Raw genomic sequence first — 27,079 nt, 5'->3', positions numbered from 1 at the left:
TATTTTATATTTTTATTTATTAATAATTTTAAACTTGAATTTTAAAATTCATCTAAAATTGATTATGGGCTTTGTCAAAGATTCGTCTCTCTCAAAAAATTTAACCAATCAAATTTAGTAGGTTTTTTTCTTTCTATTAACCATATTTTTTTATTCACAAAATTGTAATTAGAGATCTTATTTAAGAAAATAAAATTTAATATCATTCATAAATGATTTTTCAGTACAAAATCCATATTAACTAATTTATAAAAGTTTATATGAATAATTCTGGTTGCCACCTGATTTTGGCGCTCATTAATGTTCATCTAGTACAAGCAAATTCACGTACGGCGGTAGTAGTTAAGGATTGAATCGATAATAGAAAAATACCGTTATCTTTTAAGTATATATTATGTACGATGGTGTCCTATGCTCAGAAATGGCTTATTATTAAGTATCTGACCTAAATTCATGGATAAGAGATGTGATAACAGTCTATGAAAAGGAATCATTTAAGCGTTTCCAACTCCAAGTTACTTAGCATCTAATGAAACCCTCAAAGAACATGGATCGATGGCGAATAAAGGAACGATACTATGATAAGACATATAGTGATCGATAAAAAGAAATGTCATGAAAAGAACAAATTGGAATAGATCCATCAAGTAGTGTTGGATACCCAGAACAAATTATGTCAATTCTGAACAATATATACATAATTAAAAGGTGAATAGGTATTTAATTTCTAAAATAAATTATAAAACGTTTAATGCTTTTTAAAAGTATTTAATTGACAAAAAAACACTGTTTTTAATTTTTTTAATAGGCACCCTATAGAGGTACGTACTCGTTAACTAAACACACGTATATAGAGGGAGTACCACCCTTACCTAATAATTGATTGATCGTATAAGCATGTAGGGTGTCTAAAATTTGTATCTAAACCTTAGAAAATTGTTTTGAAAGCTTTTAAGAAGCTGTTTTGCATATTTACATGCAGGACAAAAAATTTGATTGCACTATATCCTCCTATTAATCAGTTTTAGCCTTGTACAATATATTCAAAACTCAATCTTATACATGGAGAATATTTATCACATGCTATACAATAATCTAACGTAAATCATCACCAATATAGGTTATTTTATTCTCTTTTTGTGTATCTAAATCTTGACAGAGATATCCTTCAATGGAGATAACTTTATTCTAATCCAATAAGATCTAATATAGATGATAAATTTTTTGTCTTTAATACTTAAAGTAATTGTATAATTAAGAATCAAACTTGAAGCTATAGGTTAAGTTGACATAATCATGCTTTTTTTTTTTTTTTGCTAGCTTCAAACCAAGGACTTGGAGTTTGAAAATTATTAACCAAACCATCAAGTCTCCCAGAAAACTAGCAACCTTCCGTTGATCTGTGCGCTCAAGATTTTCTTTCTTCGTATGCACATCATATTATTATCAGAAGAACTTAAGAACAAGGTTAAATTTTTTTAAATTAGAATATGACACGGGTTTCAAATATTAAACATTTGCATCAACGAGACGTACGGTGTAATTTTAACAGAATTTACAATTTTACATTAAAACTGTTGTATTTTGGGTAATTCAAATAAAGTCACATGGTGCTAGTAGCACCTGATAGCATCACAGATAGATATTAATTGATATAGTGCATTTCAGTTTATATACTATTTTTTCTGTTTTGAGTTTGTTATAGGTTTTCTGTTTTGAGTTTGTTATAGGTGTAACAGAATTACACCTGGAGTCATAGAATATATACTTCAGAAAATGAGCTGTAACTGTAATCAATTCATTCATCAATAAAGATTCAGTTCCTCTCAATTCTTCTCAACCTTCTTCTCTCTGTTGGTGAGTGATGGATTCCAATTGAATCCAACAAATTTGGTATCTAGAGCGAGTGAGATTCTGGGAAACACGAGAGCTGCGTGAGGTGCGTGTGATTCAAATCGGAAATTCGCATTGAATTAAAGATTGAAATCGAAGAAAATCACAATTGATTTTCTAGGGTCAGGGAAACACGAGAGAATTGTGAGGTTCATTTGAGTGAAGAACAGAGTGAGAAGATGAATGGAAACGGTGGATTTAACACTCACTTACCAGTGTTTGATGGTAAGAACTGGAGTCGTTGGTCAATACAGATGCGTGTGTTGTTCGGAGCACAAGATGTGCTCGAATTTGTGAATGACGGAGTTCCGGATTTGACGGAAAATGCGACGGAAGCGCAGAGGAATTTGCATCGCGAAAAGAAGAAGAAGGATCAGAAAGCCTTGTTCTACATTCACTAGTGTGTTGATGCAAAGATCTTTGAGAAGATTGCGGAATCGACGACGGCGAAAGCTGCTTGGGACACGCTTGTGCGTTGCTATGGTGGTGATGCAACTGTGAAGAAAGTCAAGCTTCAATCACTGAGGAAGCAGTATGAGAACCTGAATATGAAGCACAATGAGAAGGTAGCTGATTATGTGTCTCGCATAATTACTGTTACGAACGAAATGAAGACCTGTGGTGAGACAATTTCTGAGCAGATGATTGTTGAAAAGGTACTGCGTTCCTTAACTGCTCAATTTGATCATATAGTTGTTGCTATAGAACAGTCTAAGGACACTAGTACAATGAAGATTGATGAATTGCAAGGTAGTTTAGAAGCACTTGAATTAAGAGTAATTGAAAGAGGAAATGGAAAAGAAACAGATCAGGCTTTGCAAGCAGCATCTAAGGAAAATTGGCGTGAAATTAAGAAGAAACAGTGGTTAGATAAGAAGGCTAAACAGAATCCCAATAGTAGTGATAAGGATAAAGGAAAATCACTGGCTGATAAGGCAGAATCATCAAATAAAGGAGGTTATAACTCAAAGTTTAATAAGAAAAAGAACTTTGATAAAAGGAAAATACAGTGTTATAATTGTGACAGATTTGGTCACTTTGCTGATGAATGTTGGTCTGGTGCTGGTAAGTGGAAGAAACCAGAGAAAGGTACAGAGCAAGCTAATCTTGCTCAAGATAGTTCTGATACAGAACCTGTTATGTTAATGGTGACAACCAATGATGAAGGCGTAGTAATAGATTGGTGGTATTTGGACACAGGTTGTTCTAACCATCTAACTGGGAATAGGCAGTGGTTGATTAACTATGATTCCAGCAAAGAAAGTAGAATCAGGTGTGCTGATGATGAGTACTTGGTTGCTGAAGGAATGGGAGATGTGCTGGTAAAATTGAAGGATGGTGGAACTGTTTTGATTGAAAATGTGTGGTATGTGCCTGGCATGAAGAGTAATTTGATGAGTGTAGGCCAATTATTGGAGAAAGGTTACTCAGTAACTATGAGAGATGCAGTGCTGCAGCTGTTTGATAATTCTGATAAACTGGTTTTGAAGTCAAAACTGAGCAGGAACAGGACTTTTAAATGCAATGTAAAAGATTCTGGTGTGAAAGTATTGAGTACAGTGACTGAATCACAGAGCTGGCTATGGCATAGGAGATTTGGACACTTGAATTTCAAGAGTCTAACTCAGTTGAGTGAGAAGGAGCTAGTGATAGGTATGCCAAAGATTGGTGTGTGTGACAAGACCTGTGATGTGTGCTTGAAAGGCAAGCAAACCAGATTGCCATTTGCTGATCAGTCACCTATGAGAGCAAGCTCTCCACTACATGCAGTGAGTTCTGACATTTGTGGTCCTATTGAAGTGCCAACACTTGGAGGTAATAAATACTTTATTACTTTCATTGATGAGTTTACTAGAATGATATGGCTGTATGTCATCAAGCAGAAGAGTGAAGCATTAGAGGTGTTCAAGAAATTCAAAGCTGTGGCAGAAACACAGAGTGGCCAGAAATTAAAAATATTGAGAACAGATGGTGGAGGTGAATACACCTCAAAAGCATTTGAGGAATTTTGTGAAGCTCAAGGTGTTGTCCATGAGGTCACTCCCCCATACACACCACAACACAATGGACTTGCTGAAAGAAGGAATAGGACCTTGCTTGATATGGCAAGGAGCATGTTGAAACAAAAGAACATGCCTCATGAGTTTTGGGGTGAAGCTGTAACAACATCAGCTTACATTCTCAATAGGTGTCCTACAAAGAGCTTGAAGTTGAAGGTACCTATGGAGGTATGGAGTGGCAAGAAGCCCTCAGTGAGTCATCTAAGGGTGTTTGGATCTTTGTGTTACAATCATATACCAGACGTTAAGAGAACTAAGTTGCAAGACAAGAGTGAAGTCATGGTATTGATTGGATACCACTCAACTGGTGGTTACAAGTTGTACAATCCCAAGTTGAAGAAGACGTGTATTAGTAGAGATCTCTTGATCAAAGAAGATGAGTCATGGGACTGGGAGATAGGGGAAGTGAAATTCAAGGCTGCACCAGAAATCGATATATGCAGTGACAGTGAGAGTGATGATCACAGTGCTGCAGAAGTGAATAATGATGGTGTGAATGGTGTTGTAGCACCTAATGATGATGTGCCTGGTGATGTAGTACACGATGTGCCCGCTACTCCAGCAGTGAGACCACAGAGGCAGAAACAATTACCAAGGAGACTGCAAGATTGTGAGGTGCTGCCAGATAGTGCTGTGACTGACGAAGGTGACTTGATTCACTTCGCTCTCTTAGCAGATGCAGAGCCAGTCAACTTCACTGAAGCATTGAAGATTAGTGAGTGGAGAGCAGCAATGGAAGATGAGTTGAGATCAATTGAAAGGAACCATACTTGGGATCTTGTTCAATTGCCTAAGAACAAGAAACCAATAAGTGTAAAATGGGTATTCAAGTTGAAATTGGATCCTGAGGGCAGAATTGTGAAGCACAAGGCTAGGCTTGTGGCTAGAGGTTTCTTGCAGAAACAAGGAGTTGATTATACAGAGATCTTTGCACCAGTTGCAAGGCACGAAACTGTGAGAGTGATTGTCTCTCTAGCAAGCAATAAGGGGTGGAGGTTGACACATCTTGATGTAAAATCTGCATTTTTGAATGGGGCACTAGAAGAAACTGTGTTTGTGACTCAACCTCCTGGCTTTGAGTTAGAAGGCAAGGAGGAAATGGTATACAAGTTGAACAAGGCGCTCTATGGGCTCAAACAAGCACCAAGAGCATGGAATAGGAGAATTGATGCATATCTTGCTCAACTTGGCTTCAAAAGGTGTGTGGTAGAACATGGAGTTTATGTCATGTTGAAGGAGGATAACAAGGTGTTAATGGTGTGCCTATACGTTGATGATTTACTAGTGACTGGTAATCATACAACAGAGATTGATAATTTCACTTCACTCATGATGAGTGAATTTGAAATGACTAACTTAGGGAAATTGTCATATTTTCTTGGGTTAGAATTCTTGTGGACTGAATATGGGATTGTCATGCATCAAAGGAAATATGCTGGTGAAATTCTGAAGAGATTTCGGATGGAGGATTGCAATGTTGCAATCACACCGACAGAAACAAACCAGAAGCTTGAAGACAAGCCTGAGGAAGAAGGTGTTGATCCAACTGGTTACAAACAGTTGGTAGGCTCACTGAGATACCTCTGCAATAGCAGACCAGATATCTGTTATGCCGTAGGCGTGCTGAGTAAATTCATGAATAGGCCAAAGAAATCTCATTTCTTGGCTGCCAAGAGGGTTCTAAGGTATGTGAAGGGAACTATGCAGTATGGTGTGATGTTTCCAAGTAGTGTTGATGGTGCTGAGATGAAATTGATTGGTTACTCAGATGCTGATTGGTGTGGGGACCGGACAGATAGGAGAAGCACATCTGGTTACTTGTTCAAATTTGGTGGAGCTGCTGTGTCTTGGAGCTCAAAGAAACAACTAGTTACTGCTCTCTCAAGCTGTGAGGCAGAGTATATATCTGGTTCCTTTGCTGCTTGTCAAGCAATTTGGTTGAAATCACTGCTTGATGAGTTGAAATGTGAAGTACAGATGCCACTGTCATTACTGATAGATAATAAATCAGCAATTAGTCTTGCTAAAAACCCAGTCTCACATGGGCGTAGCAAGCACATCGAAACAAGGTTTCATTTCATCAGAGAACAAGTGAATAATGGAGTTCTGAAATTGATTTACTGTCCCACTGAAGATCAGTTAGCAGACCTGCTGACCAAGGCTGTTAAACCAGACAGATTCATAAAGCTAAGGGAAGAGATTGGAGTCATTTGTTTTTGAAGATTTGAATTAAGGGGAAGTGTTGTATTTTGGGTAATTCAAATAAAGTCACATGGTGCTAGTAGCACCTGATAGCATCACAGATAGATATTAATTGATATAGTGCATTTCAGTTTATATACTATTTTTTCTGTTTTGAGTTTGTTATAGGTTTTCTGTTTTGAGTTTGTTATAGGTGTAACAGAATTACACCTGGAGTCATAGAATATATACTTCAGAAAATGAGCTGTAACTGTAATCAATTCATTCATCAATAAAGATTCAGTTCCTCTCAATTCTTCTCAACCTTCTTCTCTTTGTTGGTGAGTGATGGATTCCAATTGAATCCAACAAAAACGCAATTTGATTTTGAAGTGCAAAATAAACTGGCATTAATTTGCTTGCTTTAATTCAATAAATTAATTCTAATTTAGGGTATATATCGTCGTAGCAGCTTGTACCCTTCAACTCAGTCTAAATCATCTTTCTCATAAACGTATTTAGTCTTTTAATTAAAATGTGGACCAGCCTATAATAATGTACTCATCTCCCAGGTCCCAAGCTATAATTGGATAAGAGAATGGGGACCATCATGAATTCATGATTGTCATAATCTTCAAATTATTTCAAATAATTTTCTTCATAATAGATGATTGCATTCAATATTACTTTTTCCAATTAGAAGTTAGCTGGTGATATAAACATACATACGTCACATTACAGAAGAAATTTTGTCTTGCCAAATTAAATAAATAAATATCAACAAATTAATGGCCCAGAAAGTTTTGAATGGAAGCGTGTACAAGTTAGACGGCCCTCCATTCATTCTAGTATTTTATTTATAATTGATAAGATTTTTTTTTTGTGTTTTCTTTTTCGTTTTTACAAAAATTAGTACTACTAAAATAAATATTTCTTGTAAGAAAAATCAAATTACAAGAATTTTGTAAATTTTTCTCTCATTGATCTCTCGCTAGGCAATATGTCGCTGCAAATTATTGGTCAACAATTTATGGCAAAAGAGTTCCGTCATATATATATATATATATATATATATATATATATATATATATATATATATATATATATATATATATATATATATATATCTTAAAGTTTTCAATAAAAATGAATCTCCATTTCCACAGATGAATTCTGAAGGACGAGAGATGTCTACGTCTATAATTTTAGAAAGTAGTTTTCATTTATTCATCCTTAAATTAATTAACTTCGTTCCAAATATTGAACTGTTGCATGTGCAGCATGATTGTGTTATATCAATTATTTAGTACACGCGCACAATATTTAATTTGTAGGGCCAAGGAACTTTTGAAGTAACTTGAATTAACTTCAAATTTAAATTGAATATTAAACTGGTAAGAGTAGTTATAGGTCAATGTGCAAACTGGTAAGAATTAAACTAAAGACAAACTAAATTTAAATGAAGCGACGAGTATCATTTTATAAGTTGTATAATGTATGTAAATTTTAGTAATAAGAAAATTATATTTGAAACTTATTTTTATTTCAAAGACAACGAATTCATAAAGGAAGAGAAGTCAGTTCATCCACGGTTTTTCTGATTTTGTAAAGATCAATCAATAATTCATAAACTCGTAAGACTAAAATAGAGACAACATATTAGAAAATAACCCCATTTGAGAAGGGACCCAAAAATGAATTTGGTGAAATATCCATCTCTTGGTATCTAGAGTAAGTAAAGCTTGATTTCCAGCACCGTCCAAATCTTAAACTGGTCGAAAAGATTGAAGATCATTGACTGGACCCTTTTATTGGCCAGTACCTTATGGTTATTTTACAATCGGACCCATGCTAAGATTTGCTTTGTAAGTGACCTTTGTGTACGTTTTTTCCTTTGATATTCCAAAATTTGTACCTGTAAGATTTGTAGTTCTATTTTGATTTGAGGTAAATGTATGCTATTTTGAATTTGAATTATGCTTGGATCACATGTTGGTGGTATCTCGTACTAACAGTCCAAGCAGATTGGGTTGAGGATGAGACAATATTCTACCATATCTTGAATAAGACGTACAATAATTTTGGTCATGCTACAGTATATAACGTTACATTAGTGTGGAACGTTCTTTATGGAAATGAAATCGGCTCCTATGAAAGTTTCTTCTCCCTCTCCACCCCTTCTCTTGATACACTTAGTTCAATCAAATTCAAGAAAATTTGTTTAGAGTGTGTTTGGATATAGAATTTTAACTAAGCAAAGTAATTTATTAGAGAATTTAAATTTTTATAATCTATAATTCATTGTTTGAATGTTTTTTTTATGAAAAGTTTAAAATTTTGAAACTTTAGAACAAAATTTTAAATAACTAAAAATGTGGAATTTTAATTTCTTTCTAAGATGTGAGAAATTGAAATTCTATTCTTAATTGAAGAATCTTTCAAAATATTTATATATTTCATTTATAACCTTAATCATCTCTTCCACTTAAAAGTTTTTAAAATCTTGTTTTTGAACTCACGATTCTTCTCTCACACCGACAATACTCTTCTTCAAGAAATACCGTCTGACCTTGTGAAACATCAATCGGGTGTGAACGTAAGGGAACATGTAGTACTACACCCGCCAGTCAGGGAAACATCAATCGGGTGTGGGTCATTCATCCTCACAATTTTAATTTTTTTTATCCAAACACAAAATTTTAAAAATAAAAGAATTTGAAGTATTTAAAATTGTTAGTATGTTGTTTTCACTTACCCAAATGGTTGTCTTGGTATCATTCTCACGTTTTGGATTTCTTGATCAATGCAGTTCGCTTGCAATTTACAAATTTAAACTTTAAAATTGAAAGAAATTAACACGTTTCTTTTTACATCCACTATATATAATATGGTAACTAAAGTCTTATCTTACCACATGAAAAAGTTCTACTAATGGCTTATACAATCTACTTCATCATTTTGATGCACTTTTGCCCCTTTGTCGTTGCTGTTACAACAAGTATTCTAGTCTTTGGCGATTCAACAGTGGACACTGGCAATAACAACTACATCAACAATTTAGCCAAGGAATATCATTTGCCTTATGGTAAGGATTTTGTAATGGAAAATTGGTTCCTGACTTCATTGCCACTGTATTGAACCTCAAAGACACTGTCCCTCCTTTCCTTGATCCAAATCTATCAGATGAAGAACTTCTAATAGGTGTTAGCTTCGCGTCTGGGGGATCAGGTTTTGATGATTTCACTACGGCTTTAACCGGTGCCATAGCAGTAGCAAATTGGATACTTCAAAGTAGGGTTCGCTTAAAGCTCAAGCAAGGACTTTAGGTTCCAAAAAAAAGGTTTCAAATTTTTTTTAGTACTAATATATCTTAAAAAAAATTATTATAAAATTATATTTGAATTTTTTTTATAAAAATCTCATTTTTAAATTTTATGAGTAAATAAAAGGTCTTATTCTTAAATTTACTTTAAACCTTTCAAGTCCTTAAACCGTATCTTCATTAAGGTAAATAAAAGTCATTTATCTATAAATTTTGAATTATATTATTATAACTTACATTTTTTTTTCTTTCTAATTAACAAACATAAATCAAGAGTGAAAAAAAATTAATATAGATAACAAGTAAATAGACAAATAATGTTTATACCTTATATATTGTTATGTGCAAGTTTTATCTTACAGATATGAACAACCAATGGTTAGTGCATGTTGATGAATTGACATGTGCACCAATGCATCTCAAGTAGTAAAGTTAAAATAAAAATCCAAATGTCAAATTTAGATGGACTTTATTTGTATTTAGGTAGATGAATATATTTTATTAATAAAAGAAGTTAAAGAAAATTGACTTGAAAAAGTTATGAGAAAAATAATAATTTAAATTGACAGAAAATTAAATCAAACAAGAGAATAAATTAAACAAGAATTTAAATTAATTAATTAAAGATAGAAAAGATGAGAAAATCAAATATTACTGTAGAAGGAAATTCACAAGATGAGAATGCTGAAAACTTAACCTATCAAAACTACTCTTTGATGTAATATTAATAATTTTTCTCCATTTATAATTATTCCAATTTACACATGCATTTACTGGTATATTCTAACTTTGGTCTTCCACACGAAAGAGTCTAATTTATCTATTTTCTCTTTCAAATTCTTTTGCTGAACTAAAATAGTAAATTACATTAAGAATATAGATGTATAATAGGCTAAACAAATATCAACGTATCCCTAGTGATGACTTTAGTTAAATACTCTTTCACAGTTCTATTAGAAAACAATGTTTTTCAACGTTATCCTTAAACTTATCATGCAAATGGGTGATCAAGCCACAAACAATAATAAGCACAAGAAAGAATAATGCAAATTTAATATTATTAAATAGATAGAAAGAGAAATTACATTAAAAGTAGTTTATTGTCAAATTTCCAACAAATGAGGTTTAGTTTCTCATTGTCATGAAGGTTTTAGAATTGCAAAAGAAAAATATTTAGTAAAGGGAGAAAAAATGAGAAAGTGAATAGAGGGAAGGAATGACTCCTAATTGTATTCTCTTGAAATTTCTGTGTGTTTTTTTCCTTCTTCTCTCTTCTTCTTTCACCGGTGCAGATTAGCGGACTTCTAAATTAGTCTGATTTTCATAATTAGTCCTCCTTTTCTTGATTAGTCTGCTTTCTTTAATTAACCTCATTTTCTTAATTAGTCATGCTTCTCTTAATTAGTCTCTTTTTCTTAATTGGTCTTAATTCCTTAATTAGTCTGCTTTCCTTAATTATCATTGCTTTCTTGGTCTTATTTTATTCATTAAGCATCATAAATTCATCACTTTTAATATTCTCTGCACAAAAATTTAAAATGATGTTAATTTAGCAATTATTTAATCAAAAAGAAAGAATTAAGAGAGAAAAATTATAAATTTTTTATATAATTTAACCCCAAAATATATTCACAATCAACAATTATTAGTGGTGTAAGATCTTATTATATTCACATGAGTGAGAATAATTTATTTAACAGGAAAATCCATGTTCAATTTTCATCGTATACAAAATTCCGTTGGATCAACAATAGTCACACACCGTGAGTAAAATTAATCTTGAACCAGTAGGTTGAAAGCACCCGTAATCTCTCGTGTGGAACCAAAAAATTTAAATTGAAAGTAGAAATAATTTTACTTTCTTATTTTTTAATATAAAGGAACATATCATATAAAAACTGTTTTTAATGTGAGAAATGAGAACTTTAATTTGAATCATATATTACCTAAGTGGATGGTCAAGATTAAAATCTATTTAGTGGTTATCTAACTATTTTAAAAAGTTAATTATTTGTATTTTTTTATTATTATTTTTTAAATTTTATAGTTTTCATTTATTATAATAAGAAGAGTTCTCATTTGATATATATCTTCTCCACACACGTGTTCTCTCTCTCTCTCTCTCTCTCTCTCTATATATATATATATATATATATATATATATATAAAAGTGCATTCTATTGTGTTCTATTTGAAAATATTATAGAATCGTACGTGCCTTGGAAACCTTAGGAAAACTTTCTTCATATGTTTTTTATAATATTTAATATTTCCATAATGTCTTTCTTTCTATAGGAGAAAGTTTTCTATATGATTTTAAAATATGAAAGAAAAATAATGAAACTAATCTGTTCCTGTACTTATTTTGAGCATTTATGGGAAATTTATCTAATAGGTATCCAGGTAACAAATAGAGGGTGTTGCGGGCTCGGCGCGGTTGAAGTAACTTCATTTTGCAATGAACTTACACCAGTATGCAATGACGCTTCAAAATATGTATTTTGGGACACTTTCGATCTTAGTGAAGTATCATACCAGTATCTTGCCAAGTGCGTTGAAATAAATGTCCTGTCCCAGATTTGTAATAGTAGTGACTAGTGAGAACTAACTACAACATTCCTTTCTTAGATTTTAAGTGATGTCTTATAATTTGCACCTCGAATGTAGTCAAATTATTTATATTTGTAATAATGGATAAATATATTCAAGTTCTTGGTTTTTTCTTACTATGTATTAGTCAAATTCTGTACAAGATCTTCCATTTATATATTTCTGGCAGTATTGATATAACCTCTTAGTTACTCTATGATAGAAAACAATTTTCTATCTATGAAAATTAACCTAAAAACTACTACTAAATCTAAAGAAACTAAGGAAAATAAGATAAAATTAAAATATTTCATTCATTGATGATAATAGGTAAAGATGATTACATTTATATAATTCTAAATTATATCAATCAAGGAATAATAATCATCCAAATGTCAAAATCATATTATTCTAATACAAGTAAAATAAAACTATAATTATTAAATATATATTTAATTTTAACCACTTTTTTCATAAATATAAGATTGATTTGATGGTTGAGGGACAAAAGAGAAAAGTTTAATGATAAATGAAGAAAGAGGAAAAAAAGGGAGAAGTTGCGAATTTAAATATGATAAAAAATATTTAATTCCTACCAATAAACTCCTTAAATCATTTAATTTTCTTTCTTTTGGGCCAGATTCGGTCCATCCCACCACTCTACCTACACAAATAAGAAATAACTTGTAATTTCCAAACAGTCTGGGAGAAATTGGTAGCTGAGTGGATACTAATCCTTTCACCGACCATAGAAAGACATTATGGAAATATAAAGAACAGGAACCATGTGTAGCCTCAAAGTTCCAATTTAATTTCTCTCCAGTAAATCTTGTTCAAATGTTCAGGAAAGCAACTTTGGTGCATTAGCTCTAACCTTCCACCCCAAAAGCTCGTAAAACATTAATGTATACATGTTTAGAAAAAATTTTTATGACAATGATACTTATTACTATGGTGAGGAATGGGGTTCTCTTTCAAGTTTAAATGATATGTTGAAACTAGAAGCGCACTTAATCTAATGAATGTAACAATCAACATGTTCATTGTGTATAAAATTGTAGTAACTATATGACCTTGGATGAATATATTTCTGTCACTACTCACTAGGCTTCCTTCAATTGGTTACCATTTATATACTTTAATTTGGCCTAGTCGATGTGTAATCTCCAACAATCCCTTCATCATTTTCTTTCATGATTCTTCTAGAGGCAGATTGTAGGAACTATATGACCTTAGCTTGTCATTTACTTAATTCCAGGGAGGTGTTGTGTCAATGGTTGAAGCAAATTTATGGTTATGTTCTGATGGGTATCGGTCTCTCCTCTGTAGATGAGACAATAATCCATTTGCATTACCACTCTGTTCTACATAAACTTTCCTAGACCAAGCAATCATCAAAGTCATCGAAGATTGAGCAAGTATTTAAAAGAAACTCAACAAATATGATGTAGCAGATGGAGAGAAAGAGATAATAAAAGAGAACTTTTGACAAGTTAATATAATTGTTAATATTTAATTTTATTATAAGTGATAAGATCTACAAGCAAAGTACTAAATTATGATTCATATTTCATTTGGATATTGAGGAGTTCTCTGTTGCTGCACATGATAATCCAATTCTCCATTGCCCTGAGAGGCAAATGATTGATCTGGAAAGGTGACAGGCTCTGAAGGTAACACTGAATATAAATATTCAGATGAAGAGTTTCTCTTCATATTATGCATACGCTCGCAATGTGTATGAGTACCCTGGTAGTGTATATCAACAATTTCCCCCTCTATAGTTCTCTCAACTTTTTTCTTCACATAGCAAGTGGGTTGTGTGCATTTGTAGTAACTTAACTGGTTTGCACTTCCTTTCACTACTTTATCTTCATATTTTCTCCAATTGTACCCATCACCCACCATTCTTAATAACGGAACTTGTTGGTGGCTATGATTAGCTTGGAAGTCACTTCTGTTGTCATCAAACTCTCTTTTTCCATCTTCAGCATCAATTTCTATGTTTACATGGTCTTCAACTTCTACAGTTCCAATCTGTGATTGAGAATCCAACTTGGAACGAAAAAACATGAAACAATAGCAAAATATGGCTGCAACAATAGAGAGCATCAAATGGATGTGCATTAGTTGAACAGTTAGGCATCCAAGGAAGAAATTGAGGAGATCTGCTCCAAACCCAAGGTCAATCTGCTTTGACAGACACAGAGACATGAAAGCAAAGGCAAAACACGAAATCAAACTTAACATGTCTGGTTTTCCATTCACAGCTTTGTCGGATACAAAAGAGTACACAGAAGTGATCAACAAAACCAGAACACCCACATGAGCTTTTAGCATGAAACTCTTGGAAAGTTTCCATTTTTTCAAAAGTAACATGATGCTGCTGATAGAGAAACTTATCACTGCGTAAAGGATGATCTTCAAGAAGTTCCACTCTCCAAATAGGTGGTTGAAAGAGGAACTCAACGCGTAACAGATTAGTCCAATCACACTTGACAAAAATCCAACAATTCTCCATAGCTTTTTCTGTACTATCATATTGGAATTTCGGAAAGGCATAATACTTAATTTCTAAAGGGTAGCGTCCTTGGTTTGGATCGCCAGAGTTAGAAGCTGCAATAGGTTGGTTTGCATCACAAGAGTGAGAAGTTGCAATAGGTAGGTAAGGTAAGGATTTGAGATTGAACAGAACTACAGGTACACGGTCAGAGAATTATTGCCACAGAAACAGTGCAAGTCTCCAAAAGTATGCGGTCACAATAATTTGTTGACAATTCAGGGTTGCACACAAACTACTTTGACTTTGACATAAATCTAGCCAGCCTAAAACATACAAACAAAATAATGATATATATATTAAACAGATATTCTTCGGCTGAAAGTCATGGACTAATCTCTCAAAATACTAAGGGTGTGTTTGGTTTGCATTTTCATTTTCTGTTTTCATTTTCAGAAAATTGTTTTCATTTTCAAAAGATTAGAATTTTGAAAATATGTTTGGTTTGACTTCTTGTTTTCTGTTTTCATGAAATAAAAATATTGAAAATTGATGATATATTGACTTCTTGTCTTTTTGTATTTTTAGATTTGCTTAAAATTATATTCATTGCCACCGCAATTTCATTTTACCTGAAATGAGGTTTTTGTTCTCAACTGAAAACACTGAAAACAAGAGTTTATTGTTTTCATTTTCTGCTTATTTCCTGTTTTCATTTTCACTGAAAATGTTTTCAGAAATCCAACCAAACACATTTTCATCATCGTTTTCTATTTTTAGTGAAAATGAAAACAGAAAACAATCAAACCAAACACCCCTAAGATATTCATTTAAGGGATATAAATGTTTTTTCATACGCATGAGATAAGGATTGAATCTATGATCACATATTTAAAGAACAAGATTATCTACCAATCATGTCACATTATGATGGTGTGTTCTTTTTATTTTATTTTTTTGGGAAAAATGTAAATTATATTAAACCTAAAATGATACAACAATAAACGGGGCATACCCCGCAACTAGAGAAAATCAAAAGTCTCCCTAATACAAGAAGGCCTATATCAAGATGCTAAAACAAATGCAACAGGTGCGCTTGTCTATACATAAGAAACTTAATCTTGCTAATAACCTCTATTACAGAAAATTGATAAACTTCAAAAATCAGTTTGTTCCTAGACAGCCAGATGCAGTAGACTGTAATTGTTATAGTCAGACAACGTAACTTTCCTTAAACACCTGATGTGGATCTGCCCCTAATTAAAGAGTCAGTAATGCGCTGTAAAGAAGTAAAACGTCTGCGGAAAGGAGCCAAATCACGAATGTGAGCCCAAACTTGGAGAGATTTCCTACAAGAAAAGAACAAATGAGCATTTGACTCAGCCTCATTTGAACATAAAGGGCAGAGGGAACCCTTGTTCAAAAAAGTAACTTTGTCAAGAGTAAGCAGCCAGTTTCTTTTAACAAGCCACAAAATGAAAGACATCTTAGGGGGGATTGCTGGGTTTCATATAACAGAACACCAACTAATAGTAGGCTTGACACCTCTACTGTATTCATAGACTTTTCCAACAAGCAATTGTTTATTGGTGCTCCAAGATTGAATCCTCTTTTTGGCCTCTTCCGTACTTAGCTCTTTGGAGATAATAAAGTCCCTTATTTGAATGATTTTCTTTATCAAAACTGAATCTGATGAAGAAGTATTATAATTCCACACATCGCTCCCTCTGAAATAGTAATGGTGAACCCACCGAACCCATAAGGAATCTTTCTTACAATGAAAGTCCCACAGGATACGGGAAAGAAGCGCAAGGTTCCAGTCCTTGAGATTAAAAAGGCCTAAACCCCCTTCTTTTTTCGGAGAACAAACTACTGATCAAGCAACCAAGGGCTTGTTTTTGCCAAGAAGCGCAAGGTTCTAGTTCTTTTTATTTTTATTCATACATGTTGATGATTCTGATTGTCGGGTTTAGAAATTCAAATATACAAGGTGTAAACACGTAATAAAAAAAGGTCTTACTAACTAGTGTTCTTAGAGCATATTTAATGCCAGATCTTGAGCAACGATCTTGTGCTCAAGATCTGATCTTGTAGAGATCTTGCAATAAAGGTAGTGTAGGGATTTGTAGGGTGAATAATAGGTTCTTGTAGAAGAATCCGAAGATCTCTACACAATATTAAAAAAAATTACAAACAAAACCAACAAACCAACAACCATTCCGGGAATAAGAAAAGCAATGGAAGAAGGAAAAAAAATAAGAATGAAAATGCAAGAACAGAAGAGGAAGGAAAAAAATTCCTTCCTTTAATGGGCGTTGGGCATCACAGGAGGGAGGAAGAAGGGGGAGGGGGAGAGGGAGTGGCGGTGCTAGAAGGAAGAAGAAGGAGAGGGAGGGGGAGGTAGAGGAGGAGAGAGAAGGTTGCGGTTCCCCAGAAGGAGGACAAAGGGGAGAGGGAGGGGGAGGGAGAGAAGGGAGAAGAGGAAGGGGAAAAAAGAAGGCAAAATTGCATTTTTGATCCCCCAGTTATCTCCAATTTCGATTTTGGTCTTCCTTTAAAATTATTGACGCATTTAATCCTCCAATTATGTTCAATCCCATAAATGTGGTCTCCAAATTCAGATTTATACGTTGATCGTTATAAAGGAATATTGACTGTCACATGTCACATTTTGATAGGACAATGACTGTCACGTTCTGATTGAACGTTGACAACAACAATACATTTTCATCGTCCTAGAGTCAACATCCAATCAGGACTTGACACGTGACAGTCATCGTCCAATCATAATGTAACACGTGACAGTCAACATTACTTTGCAACAGTTAATGTCTAAATCTGAATTTGGGAACTACATTTACGGAATTGCACATAATTGAATGACTAAATGCATTAATAATTTTAAAGGGGGGCCAAAATCAAAATTGAAGACAAATAAGAAGACCAAAAATGTAATTTTATCAAAATAGAAAGGCTGAGTGAGGGAAGGTGGAACGTTGGGGAAGATGAAGTGGGAGGAGAGAGGGAGGATGAAAAAATGAAAAAAAAGGTGAAACGTTAGGGGATAAACTAATTACTTAATTATTTTAAAATTACTTACTTACAAATAATCAAATACTAAATTAATTTAAAATTAATTACTTAATTAGTTATATTTAATTTAAAAAATAATTAAATAAAATATTTAAAATTGAGACTTAAAAAAAATTGTCTAAGATCCCAAAATAGGATCCACCACTAAAGAAAAAAATGAAACACATCGTATATTATTTTCAATCCTGTGTTAGTGTAGGGTCCACGGAAAAGTAATATAAAATTTCAATATTGTATAAATTATATGAGAACTTAAAAAAGATTTTGGAAAACCTAATTTTTCGTATTCCAATAAAAATATTTTTACTCTAAGTTTCTTAATCAATGTTCTTATGACACGGGTTAGTATTTACCTAAAAGAAATTATGTTTTAATTCCGCAAAAGCATCCATCTGTTTTTTTTTCTTCCTTTTTCCAGAAGTGCTTCTTTGGCTCCCTAACAAGAAACAGAGGTGGAGTCTCTTTAGTAATATTAATTTGAAAAATAAAGTGTTAGTAGATGAAGGGTTATGAATAAGATATAATAGTGAGGACAAGATCAGGTCTTTTTCAAATCACCCATTATCCACATCTCTTGAACAATTTTGACTTGAAGCAAAATGAATTAAACTAACCAAAATGAGAGAAATTATTCATAGGTCGTATAGAAAATCACTAACCACCTATTGGAATTTACAAGGAGACTCCTTCAGGTATGAACTTTCCAGCAGGATTTGCCATTTCAAATCTTTTTTCTCTAACACTACAAGTGCTAAACTCTAAATGGCTAAACCCGGCCTAGTACAAAATTGTAAAACATAAGAAGGGGCTGAATTATGTTTTGAAGATTTTTCATAAATCTTTTCGAGAACTAATGAACCTTTGTAAGACAAAAGGTGGGTTAAGTATTGAACTTTTCTTAGAGAACTAAAACATATATAAACGTTTATCTTTTAAGCAAATAAATTGAAACAGATTGTTTAGAATTAAACAGAGGAAATATCAAGACTTTAAGACATATCACATTTCCAAATCATAAAAAATCCTCAAACTAATTTTACTGTCATCAACAATTGGTATTATTAATTTTTGTTCACTAAGAAAATCATCTGAGGCAAGTAATGTAGATTGATGTCTACATATAAACTCAATGTGCTTGTTGATCAGGTCATATTTTATTGACTGTGCGTCCACTAACTCATCGTCCTCTAGACTCAAAAAGTCTAGCACCATTATCCAAGAGCTTCTTTGATAATGTTCGTGGTATTGTTGAACTGTTGTTGAGCACTTTTGGTAAAAATCAGGGTCAAATCCCAATTTTTCTGCCCTTCGCTCTATGTACCTCCAATTATTCATCATGAACATGTGGCGTGAAGTTGGGTACTTGTAGTATTTGGACCTTGTTACCAGTTCTCTCTCCAATCGGTTCATTATTCGATTAATCTGATCAGAAACTGAAGATGTTCCAGTTCCATCAGCAAACTTGCGAAAATTTTCTAAAATTAGCTCCAAGTAGTCCATGATACTGTTATGAACAGAGAAGCTTCAATCAGGGACAACAGAGACATAGCAGCAAACACGGAAGGTGAACTTACAGAAAATGGGGTGCAGAAGGAACCAATAGTCAAAAGAAAGGTCAAAAAGCCCACCTATTTGAAAGATTTCATCTGAAGGTATCCAATGGAAATTGCCAGCTCACAAGATCCTCCACAATCCTCCTGCGGATGCTGCGTACCTAAGAGAAAAAGCATCCATAACAGAAATTAGTTAGATTCCTAGGATTATACCAATTCTAGAAGAAACTATTCCTTCCTAGGATCTATAAATATTATGTAAATAACAGAAGGATGAATAAGAAAAAGCTGGAATTTCTCCTTATCTCTGAAACCTCTAGAATTTCCTTCTATTCTCTGGAGGAGCTGAACCTCTAAATCAGCCACGTTCATAACATTGGTGCTCTCGTTTCCGCTGCCACCATGACCGGTCCACACGATTCATCATCACCCAACCTGGAATCCATCCTCACCCGTCTCACAGATACTATGCAGACCATGAACCTCAAACTTGACGAACTGCTTCATCGTCCGACCTCTTTCCCTTCCCCGCAACCTGAACCACCTCCGCCCTCCCCTGTTCCTGCCACACAACATAAAATGAAATTAGAGGTTCCCAGATTTGATGGAACAGAACCTTTAGGTTGGATATTCAAAATCAATCAGTATTTCGAATATCATGGAACCCCTGAGCGAGACCATCTCACCATAGCTTCTTTTTATATGGAGGGCCGGGCACTTGCTTGGTTCCAATGGATGTCAAGCAATGCCCAGTTTACCTCATGGCCTGGATTCTTACAAGCCCTACAAACCAGATTTGCTCTGTCACAATACGAAGACCCAACAGGTGTTTTATTTAAGTTGACACAGAAGGGGTCAGTCAATCAGTACCTTTCGGAATTCGAGGACCTCGCGAACAGGGTCATCGGACTGCCATCTCCGTTCCTGCTGAGCTGCTTCATTTCCGGTCTTAACCCGGAGATTCGCCGGGAAGTCCAAGCTCATCAGCCCCTCACCCTGGTCCAGGCCGCGGGCCTCGCGAAGCTTCAGGAAGAAAAGATTTCCGACAACCGCCTTCCCTCACGCCCTCGCGCACCACCTCCGCAACCTAACCCCCTTCGTGTTCTCCCTGCTTCCGCTGAACCTCGTCAAACCCTTCCCCCTTTGCTTCCGGCCCCTCCACGCCCTACCCCGCCTATTATGAAACGTCTCACGCCGGAGGAGCTAACCTCACGCCGTGAGCGTGGGTTATGCTTCACCTGCGATGAACGTTACCATCGCGGCCATCGCTGCGCCGCTAGGGCTTTCCTCTTAGTGACTGAAGACGAGGACCCCTCAGACTCTAAAATAGACCCCCCTGACCCGCCACCCGACCCGCCTCATGAACCCGACCCATTTCAGGCCCAAATAAGCCTTAATTCATTTTCGGGCCACCTGGCACCTGAGGCTTTGCGTATGGTGGGACTTATGGCTGACCACCGTGTGGTGCTGCTCATTGACGGCGGCAGCACCCACAACTTCGTGCAGCCCGTATTAGTGACCCAATTGGGCCTTCCCTGCCACCGTATTTCACCATTGCGCGTGATGGTTGGCAATGGCCAACACTTGGATTGCGCTTGCGTCTGCGAAGGTGTTTCCATCATGATTCAGGACGTCATGTTCACCATGGACTTACACGTACTACCTATTGTCGGCGCCAACGTGGTCTTGGGAGTCCAGTGGCTCAAGACCCTGGGCCCCATTCTCACTGACTACGGCTCTCTGCGGATGCAATTCTTTTATCAAAATCAGTTAATAGAATTAAAAGGGGAGAACACGAATGACTCCGGGTTCATCACTCACCATCAACTCCGGCGACTTTGCCGGACACAGACCCAAGCCTCTTATTTCCGTATTGCGCTCATCACCGACAACCCTGAACCTCCACCACCACACACCTTAACCCCCGAAATCCAAGCCTTACTTACACGTTTCTCGACCCTATTTCAGAACCCCTCCGGCTTACCTCCTAACCGTGACACCGACCACCATATCCACCTCCTTCCCCACACCAATCCCGTGAATGTCCATCCGTATAGATATCCCCATTACCAGAAGAAGGAGATCGAGCAGCAAGTCAATGATATGTTACAAAAAGGACTCATCAGACCAAGTACAAGTCCTTTTTCATCCCCCGTTCTTCTCGTCCGCAAGACAGACGGCTCTTGGAGATTCTGCGTTGATTACAGAGCCCTTAACGCCGTCACGGTTCGTGACCGGTTTCCGATTCCGACAATTGATGAATTGTTGGACGAATTGGGCGGTGCTCAGTACTTCTCTAAGCTTGATTTACTTCAAGGATATCACCAAATACGCATGCACGACCCCGATATACCTAAGACTGCTTTCAGAACCCACCATGGACATTACGAATTCAAAGTAATGCCATTTGGGCTCTGCAATGCACCAAGTTCCTTTCAGGCCACCATGAATAGCATATTCCGACAGCACCTCCGCCGCTTTATCATCGTTTTCTTCGATGATATCTTGGTGTACAGCACTTCATTCGAGGCTCATCTTCACCATCTGACAATTACTTTCCAGCTCCTGCTTGACCATAATTTTGTTCTTAAACTTTCTAAATGTTCCTTTGCGCAGAAACAGGTTGAATATCTTGGCCATGTTGTGTCTCATAAGGGGGTTGAACCAGTAGCCTCTAAAATTGAAGCTATTCGACAATGGCCGACACCACGCTCGGCTAAAGCTGTCAAGAGTTTTCTCGGACTTGCCGGGTTTTATCGGCGATTTATCCGCCACTATGCCACCATCGCCGCCCCTTTAGTTCGACTAACTACGACGGACGCTTTTGCCTGGACCCCCCAGACTCAAGACGCTTTTGATCAGTTGAAGACGGCCCTGTCCACCGCTCCGGTCTTAGCTCTCCCGGACTTCACGTCCCCATTCACTGTGGAGACTGACGCTTCCGGTAGTGGCATGGGAGCCGTGCTCACCCAGAAAGGCCACCCTGTGGCGTTTTTCAGCAAACCGTTTCCTCCCAAACTCGCAGTGGCTTCCACCTATGTACGTGAGCTAGTTGCCATAACCACCGCGGTCAAACGGTGGCGGCAATACCTGTTAGGACAACGTTTCATCATCATCATGGACCACCGCAGTCTCAAGGAATTACTCACCCAAGTAATTCAAACTCCCGAGCAACATAAGTACTTGGCTCGACTTTTGGGATATGATTATGTGATTCAGTTCCGTTCAGGACACCAAAACAAGGTCGCCGATGCCTTGTCCCGACAACGGGAACCAATACCCTCTCAATGCTTAATTCTTTCCGTTCCTTCTCTGACCTTCCTGAATGAATTACGACGCCAATTAGAAGCTCACCCTGAGTTCTGCCGCCGGAAACAGGAAATTAGGGACACACCTTATAATCATCCTGCATTCTCCATTACCCAGGATTTGATTTTAACAGGAGGGCGCATTTGGCTTCCTAGGGACCTCCCAATCACGGCCACATTACTTCAGGAATATCATACTACTCCAACCGGGGGTCATGCTGGAGTCACAAAGACACTGGCCCGAATTTCCGAGAATTTTACTTGGTCTGGTCTCAGGGAGGACGTCAAGCAATTCGTGGCCAACTGCTTTGATTGCCAAGTCACTAAATACCAGACACAAAGGGTTGCCGGGCTACTATGTCCCTTACCGGTTCCCCATCGGCCCTAGGAAGACCTCTCGTTAGACTTTATTGTCGGGTTGCCGGCGTATCATGGAAACACTACAATCCTTGTGGTGGTGGACCGTTTTTCGAAAGGGATTCACCTGGGAATGTTACCAACATCCCACACAGCTCATATGGTGGCATCTTTGTTCATTGACATGGTGGTCAAAATACATGGGGTCCCTCGTAGCTTGGTTTCCGATAGGGACCCCCTCTTTATTAGCCGATTTTGGCAAGAGCTGTTCAAAGCTAGTGGTACTCATTTACGCATGAGCTCTGCGTATCATCCCCAGAGCGATGGGCAAACGGTAGTGCTTAACAGGGTAGTGGAGCAGTATCTCAGAGCATTTGTCCATCGGCGACCCAATAGGTGGGGAAAAGTGTTGCCATGGATTGAGTGGTCCCATAACACGTCGTGGAATGCCGGCACGGGAACAAAACCATATGAGGTCACTTTTGGTAAGAAACCCTTCAATTTCCCTGAGTATATCACAGGGTCTTCCAATGTTGAAGCAGTGGAGCATTTACTGACTGACCGAGATGCTACCTTCCAGCCGATTCGCAAGAAACTCCTTAAGGCACAGGAGATTATGAAGAGGCAAGCTGATAGTAAGAGACACGATACCCAACATCAGATAGGTGATTGGGTTCTCCTTCGTCTTCGTCCTCTCCGACAGACCTCAGCCAAAGGACCACAACCAACAGCCGGCAAGCTCGCAAAACGTTTCTATGGCCCCTTTCAGGTGGAAGACCGCATTGGCCCTGTAGCTTATAAGCTGAAATTACCAGACTCAGCCAGGATTCATCCTGTATTTCATTGTTCTAAGCTTAAGCCTTTTCGAGGAAATCCCGAGCAACACTCCGAGTTGCATTTACCTTCCACTTTTGTCAATGACCAACCGGTAGTATACCCCTTAGCTATTTTGGATTCAAGAAGGCACCCGACATAAGGAACTTAGGAAGTGCTGGTTCAGTGGCAGGGACTCTCTCCCGATGAGACTTCATGGGAGGATTGGGAGCAGTTACAGCAAGACTTCCACCTTGAGGACAAGGTGCGTCTACAAGGGCCGCAGAGTGTTATGAACAGAGAAGCTTCAATCAGGGACAACAGAGACATAGCAGCAAACACGGAAGGTGAACTTACAGAAAATGGGGTGCAGAAGGAACCAATAGTCAAAAGAAAGGTCAAAAAGCCCACCTATTTGAAAGATTTCATCTGAAGGTATCCAATGGAAATTGCCAGCTCACAAGATCCTCCACAATCCTCCTGCGGATGCTGCGTACCTGAGAGAAAAAGCATCCATAACAGAAATTAGTTAGATTCCTAGGATTATACCAATTCTAGAAGAAACTATTCCTTCCTAGGATCTATAAATATTATGTAAATAACAGAAGGATGAATAAGAAAAAGCTGGAATTTCTCCTTATCTCTGAAACCTCTAGAATTTCCTTCTATTCTCTGGAGGAGCTGAACCTCTAAATCAGCCACGTTCATAACAGATACAACGGGTCATTGGATGATCAGTGGCATCTGGCCGAACAAATTATCTTCACAGATGGGTTACAAAATATATTATCTTCCATTTTCATGAAAATGACCCTGCATGTTTCTCCTAATTTGTGGTGGACTGTCATTACTTCTTTTACCATTGACTCTGGAAACAATGATTGAAACTCAGGAATTAGGCCACGCAATGTCTGAAGCATGTCAAGCATTTTTGACAATGGCCACTTCGGAGAGCTCTCACTCACAACCTCATCAACACATTTCAGCAATTGAATCGTGGCTCCCCTACAAACCTCTGTGAAACATAGATCAGCGATAGAAGAAAACCCAGAGAAGACGCCATCACTAAGTCGTTGTTCATTGGGAAATTGTATCCTAAGAGCGACTTGTGATAGGAACAGAGGACAAGGTAAAACTCCTATTCTAAACTACTAAAAATTAAGTGCAAATTTCTCTTCTTTCTTATTACACCATTGCCTCCTATTTATAGCATCTAACATGATAGCACTGTGCAGACAACTAACAGAAAATATCAGAAAATACAAATAACAGAAAGATAATCCAAATAACAGAATTATGGCAGACAACATGTCCCCTATGGTCATTAGTCTCAACTCTCAAGACAACTCAGCAGTCTCTAACGGATTCTGTCAAACAAAATCCCTGTGTTGTGCTCCTGCTGTATTTCCTCATTCCTATCACCTTAAGAGCTTTAATCCATCTTCTAATGATGTACTCTTCTAATTGTTTCTCTTCCCATTTCTGCTTGACGTTTATCTCTTGCACCTCAAATAAATTAATTAAGCACTCCTCCAAGCTTTCGCGCTGCCAATTACAGTACACATCACAGCACTCCTTTTCTAACCCATCTCCCTGAAACGTATCAATATAGTTTTCCGATTATCAAACTGAATTAATAATGTTCAGAAACACTATAGCAGAATCTGTTAAGGAAAAGAATTGGACAAATAACAGAAGCAAGGCACGAACAATCTTCACAGAATAATGGTAGTACAACTCACGACGATCACCTGAAGTACAGACAGATCAGAAAAGCATCTCCGAGGAAGGAGGGAAATAGAATTAGAATTTCAGAGAGAAGATTACCTTCATCATATCCCTAATGTGCAAAGTCCTTCAGCAATATGTTCTCTCTCCTCAACCGTTGCCTTTCCTGACTTCCATGTGATGTATATCGTCTGACACGTGTCCTTCATTCTCAACAGAATTTCGCTCCAAAACTTCTTCAGACTTTACGCATGTTACACGCCCATCATCAACTTTATAGTTTCAAGAAGCTCGTTGATATATCCTGATGGTAGCGCCTCGATCACAAAATTATGGTCGATACCTGCTAGATTAGAATTATCTTGAAGGTATTCCTTCACATGCTCCAAAAGCATGTTGGTGACATTTGAATTGCCCTGCTGAAGTGCCCTGATACAAGTCCTGAGTTGTGGCATGATACTAGCATTATCTGTACGTAGCGAATTGACATCAATCACTACTGAATGCTCATCCTGGACTCCAAGATTCTGGTATGATGTGGTATCTTAGGAGGAATGAAAACTAATAAGAACATAGCTGAAACCTACTCCAGCAATAGCTAATGCCAATTTAATCTTCATGAGTAGTACTATTAGACATGCCAGGAAAAAATAAAAAAGATTCACTTCAAATCCGCACTGAGTTTGCCTTGAGAGGCTGAGTGACATGATAGCAAAGGCAAGTAGGCAACACAGGAAGTCAAGCTATATACATCTGGTTTTTCATTCATACCTTTATCAGCGAAATAGGAATACACAAAACCAAGAATGCTGAATGAGCTTTGAATTGGAGACTAGTTGAGTGTTGACATACCTTTGGAAACAGACTCCAAAGGCATCTACAAACCCTTTTTCTTAATGCAAATTGTTTAGTTATACTAATTCAAGAGATTGATAGTATAATTAAAGGATTTAGGTCTCTTCACTTAAGGAATTAAGGTTTAGATAAAATTAGGGGTTTAATGATGATATAAGCTTATTTGAATAGGAATTTGTAGTGAAAGCATTTAAAAAATCCATGAAGTTAAATCCCGACAATTTTTCTCATTGATTGAAACTCTTGTTTACCATGCACACCAACTGTTTGATAAATTCTGAAACTCAAATTGCCCTTCTTTTTACTCTTTATTTTTATGCAGTCTTATTTAATTTGAGTTACATAAATTTTCAATTTCCGTAGTCTATTTAAATTATTATAAATTTCCCATTTATGGCACAAGTTTCTTTAGAGATGATTTTACTCACTTTGTTACTTGAGTGATTTGATACACTTGTCAACCTTTTTCCTTAATAGTCAACACAACCAATTTGACAGTACCACCTAATTTCCTGATTTTAGAATAGTGAGGGACTAAATATCTCAATTTTAAAATCAGGGGACAAATTTTACGGATTTAATGAAATAAAGGGACCAAAATTGTATTTAAATTTCTTATTTTTAAAAGGTTAATTTTTAGGTCTTTAAATTATTCGGATATGGACCTAGTTTTCTGTGTTGTAAATTATTGGTAGGGTATGAGATGTCAACATAATTGAAATCTCCTATCTTATTATGATGTCTTTGCATGTCTTTAAAAAAAAAATACAAGTTTAGGGACCTAATTGAAAAAAATAATCCATTGACCTAATTAAAAATGATAAATA

The 27,079-nt window shown here is 36.4% G+C and overlaps 1 protein-coding gene across 1 annotated transcript; it reads right to left on the bottom strand.

Annotated features, from left to right (window-relative positions):
- Positions 1-13,544: 13,544 nt before the first annotated feature.
- On the bottom strand, positions 13,545-14,852 carry WRP1 (WRKY-related protein 1). Its single transcript, NM_001353502.1, has one exon. It carries the CDS (start codon positions 14,605-14,607, stop codon positions 13,609-13,611), a length of 999 nt encoding a protein of 332 aa, NP_001340431.1. The 5' UTR covers positions 14,608-14,852; the 3' UTR covers positions 13,545-13,608.
- Positions 14,853-27,079: the final 12,227 nt, after the last annotated feature.

The sequence above is a fragment of the Glycine max genome, chromosome 14 (genome assembly GCF_000004515.6).
Source record: "Glycine max cultivar Williams 82 chromosome 14, Glycine_max_v4.0, whole genome shotgun sequence".
Lineage (NCBI taxonomy): Eukaryota > Viridiplantae > Streptophyta > Magnoliopsida > Fabales > Fabaceae > Glycine > Glycine max.
Note: the sequence above shows the minus strand (reverse complement) of the source record. Positions and strands in the feature narration are given on the sequence as shown.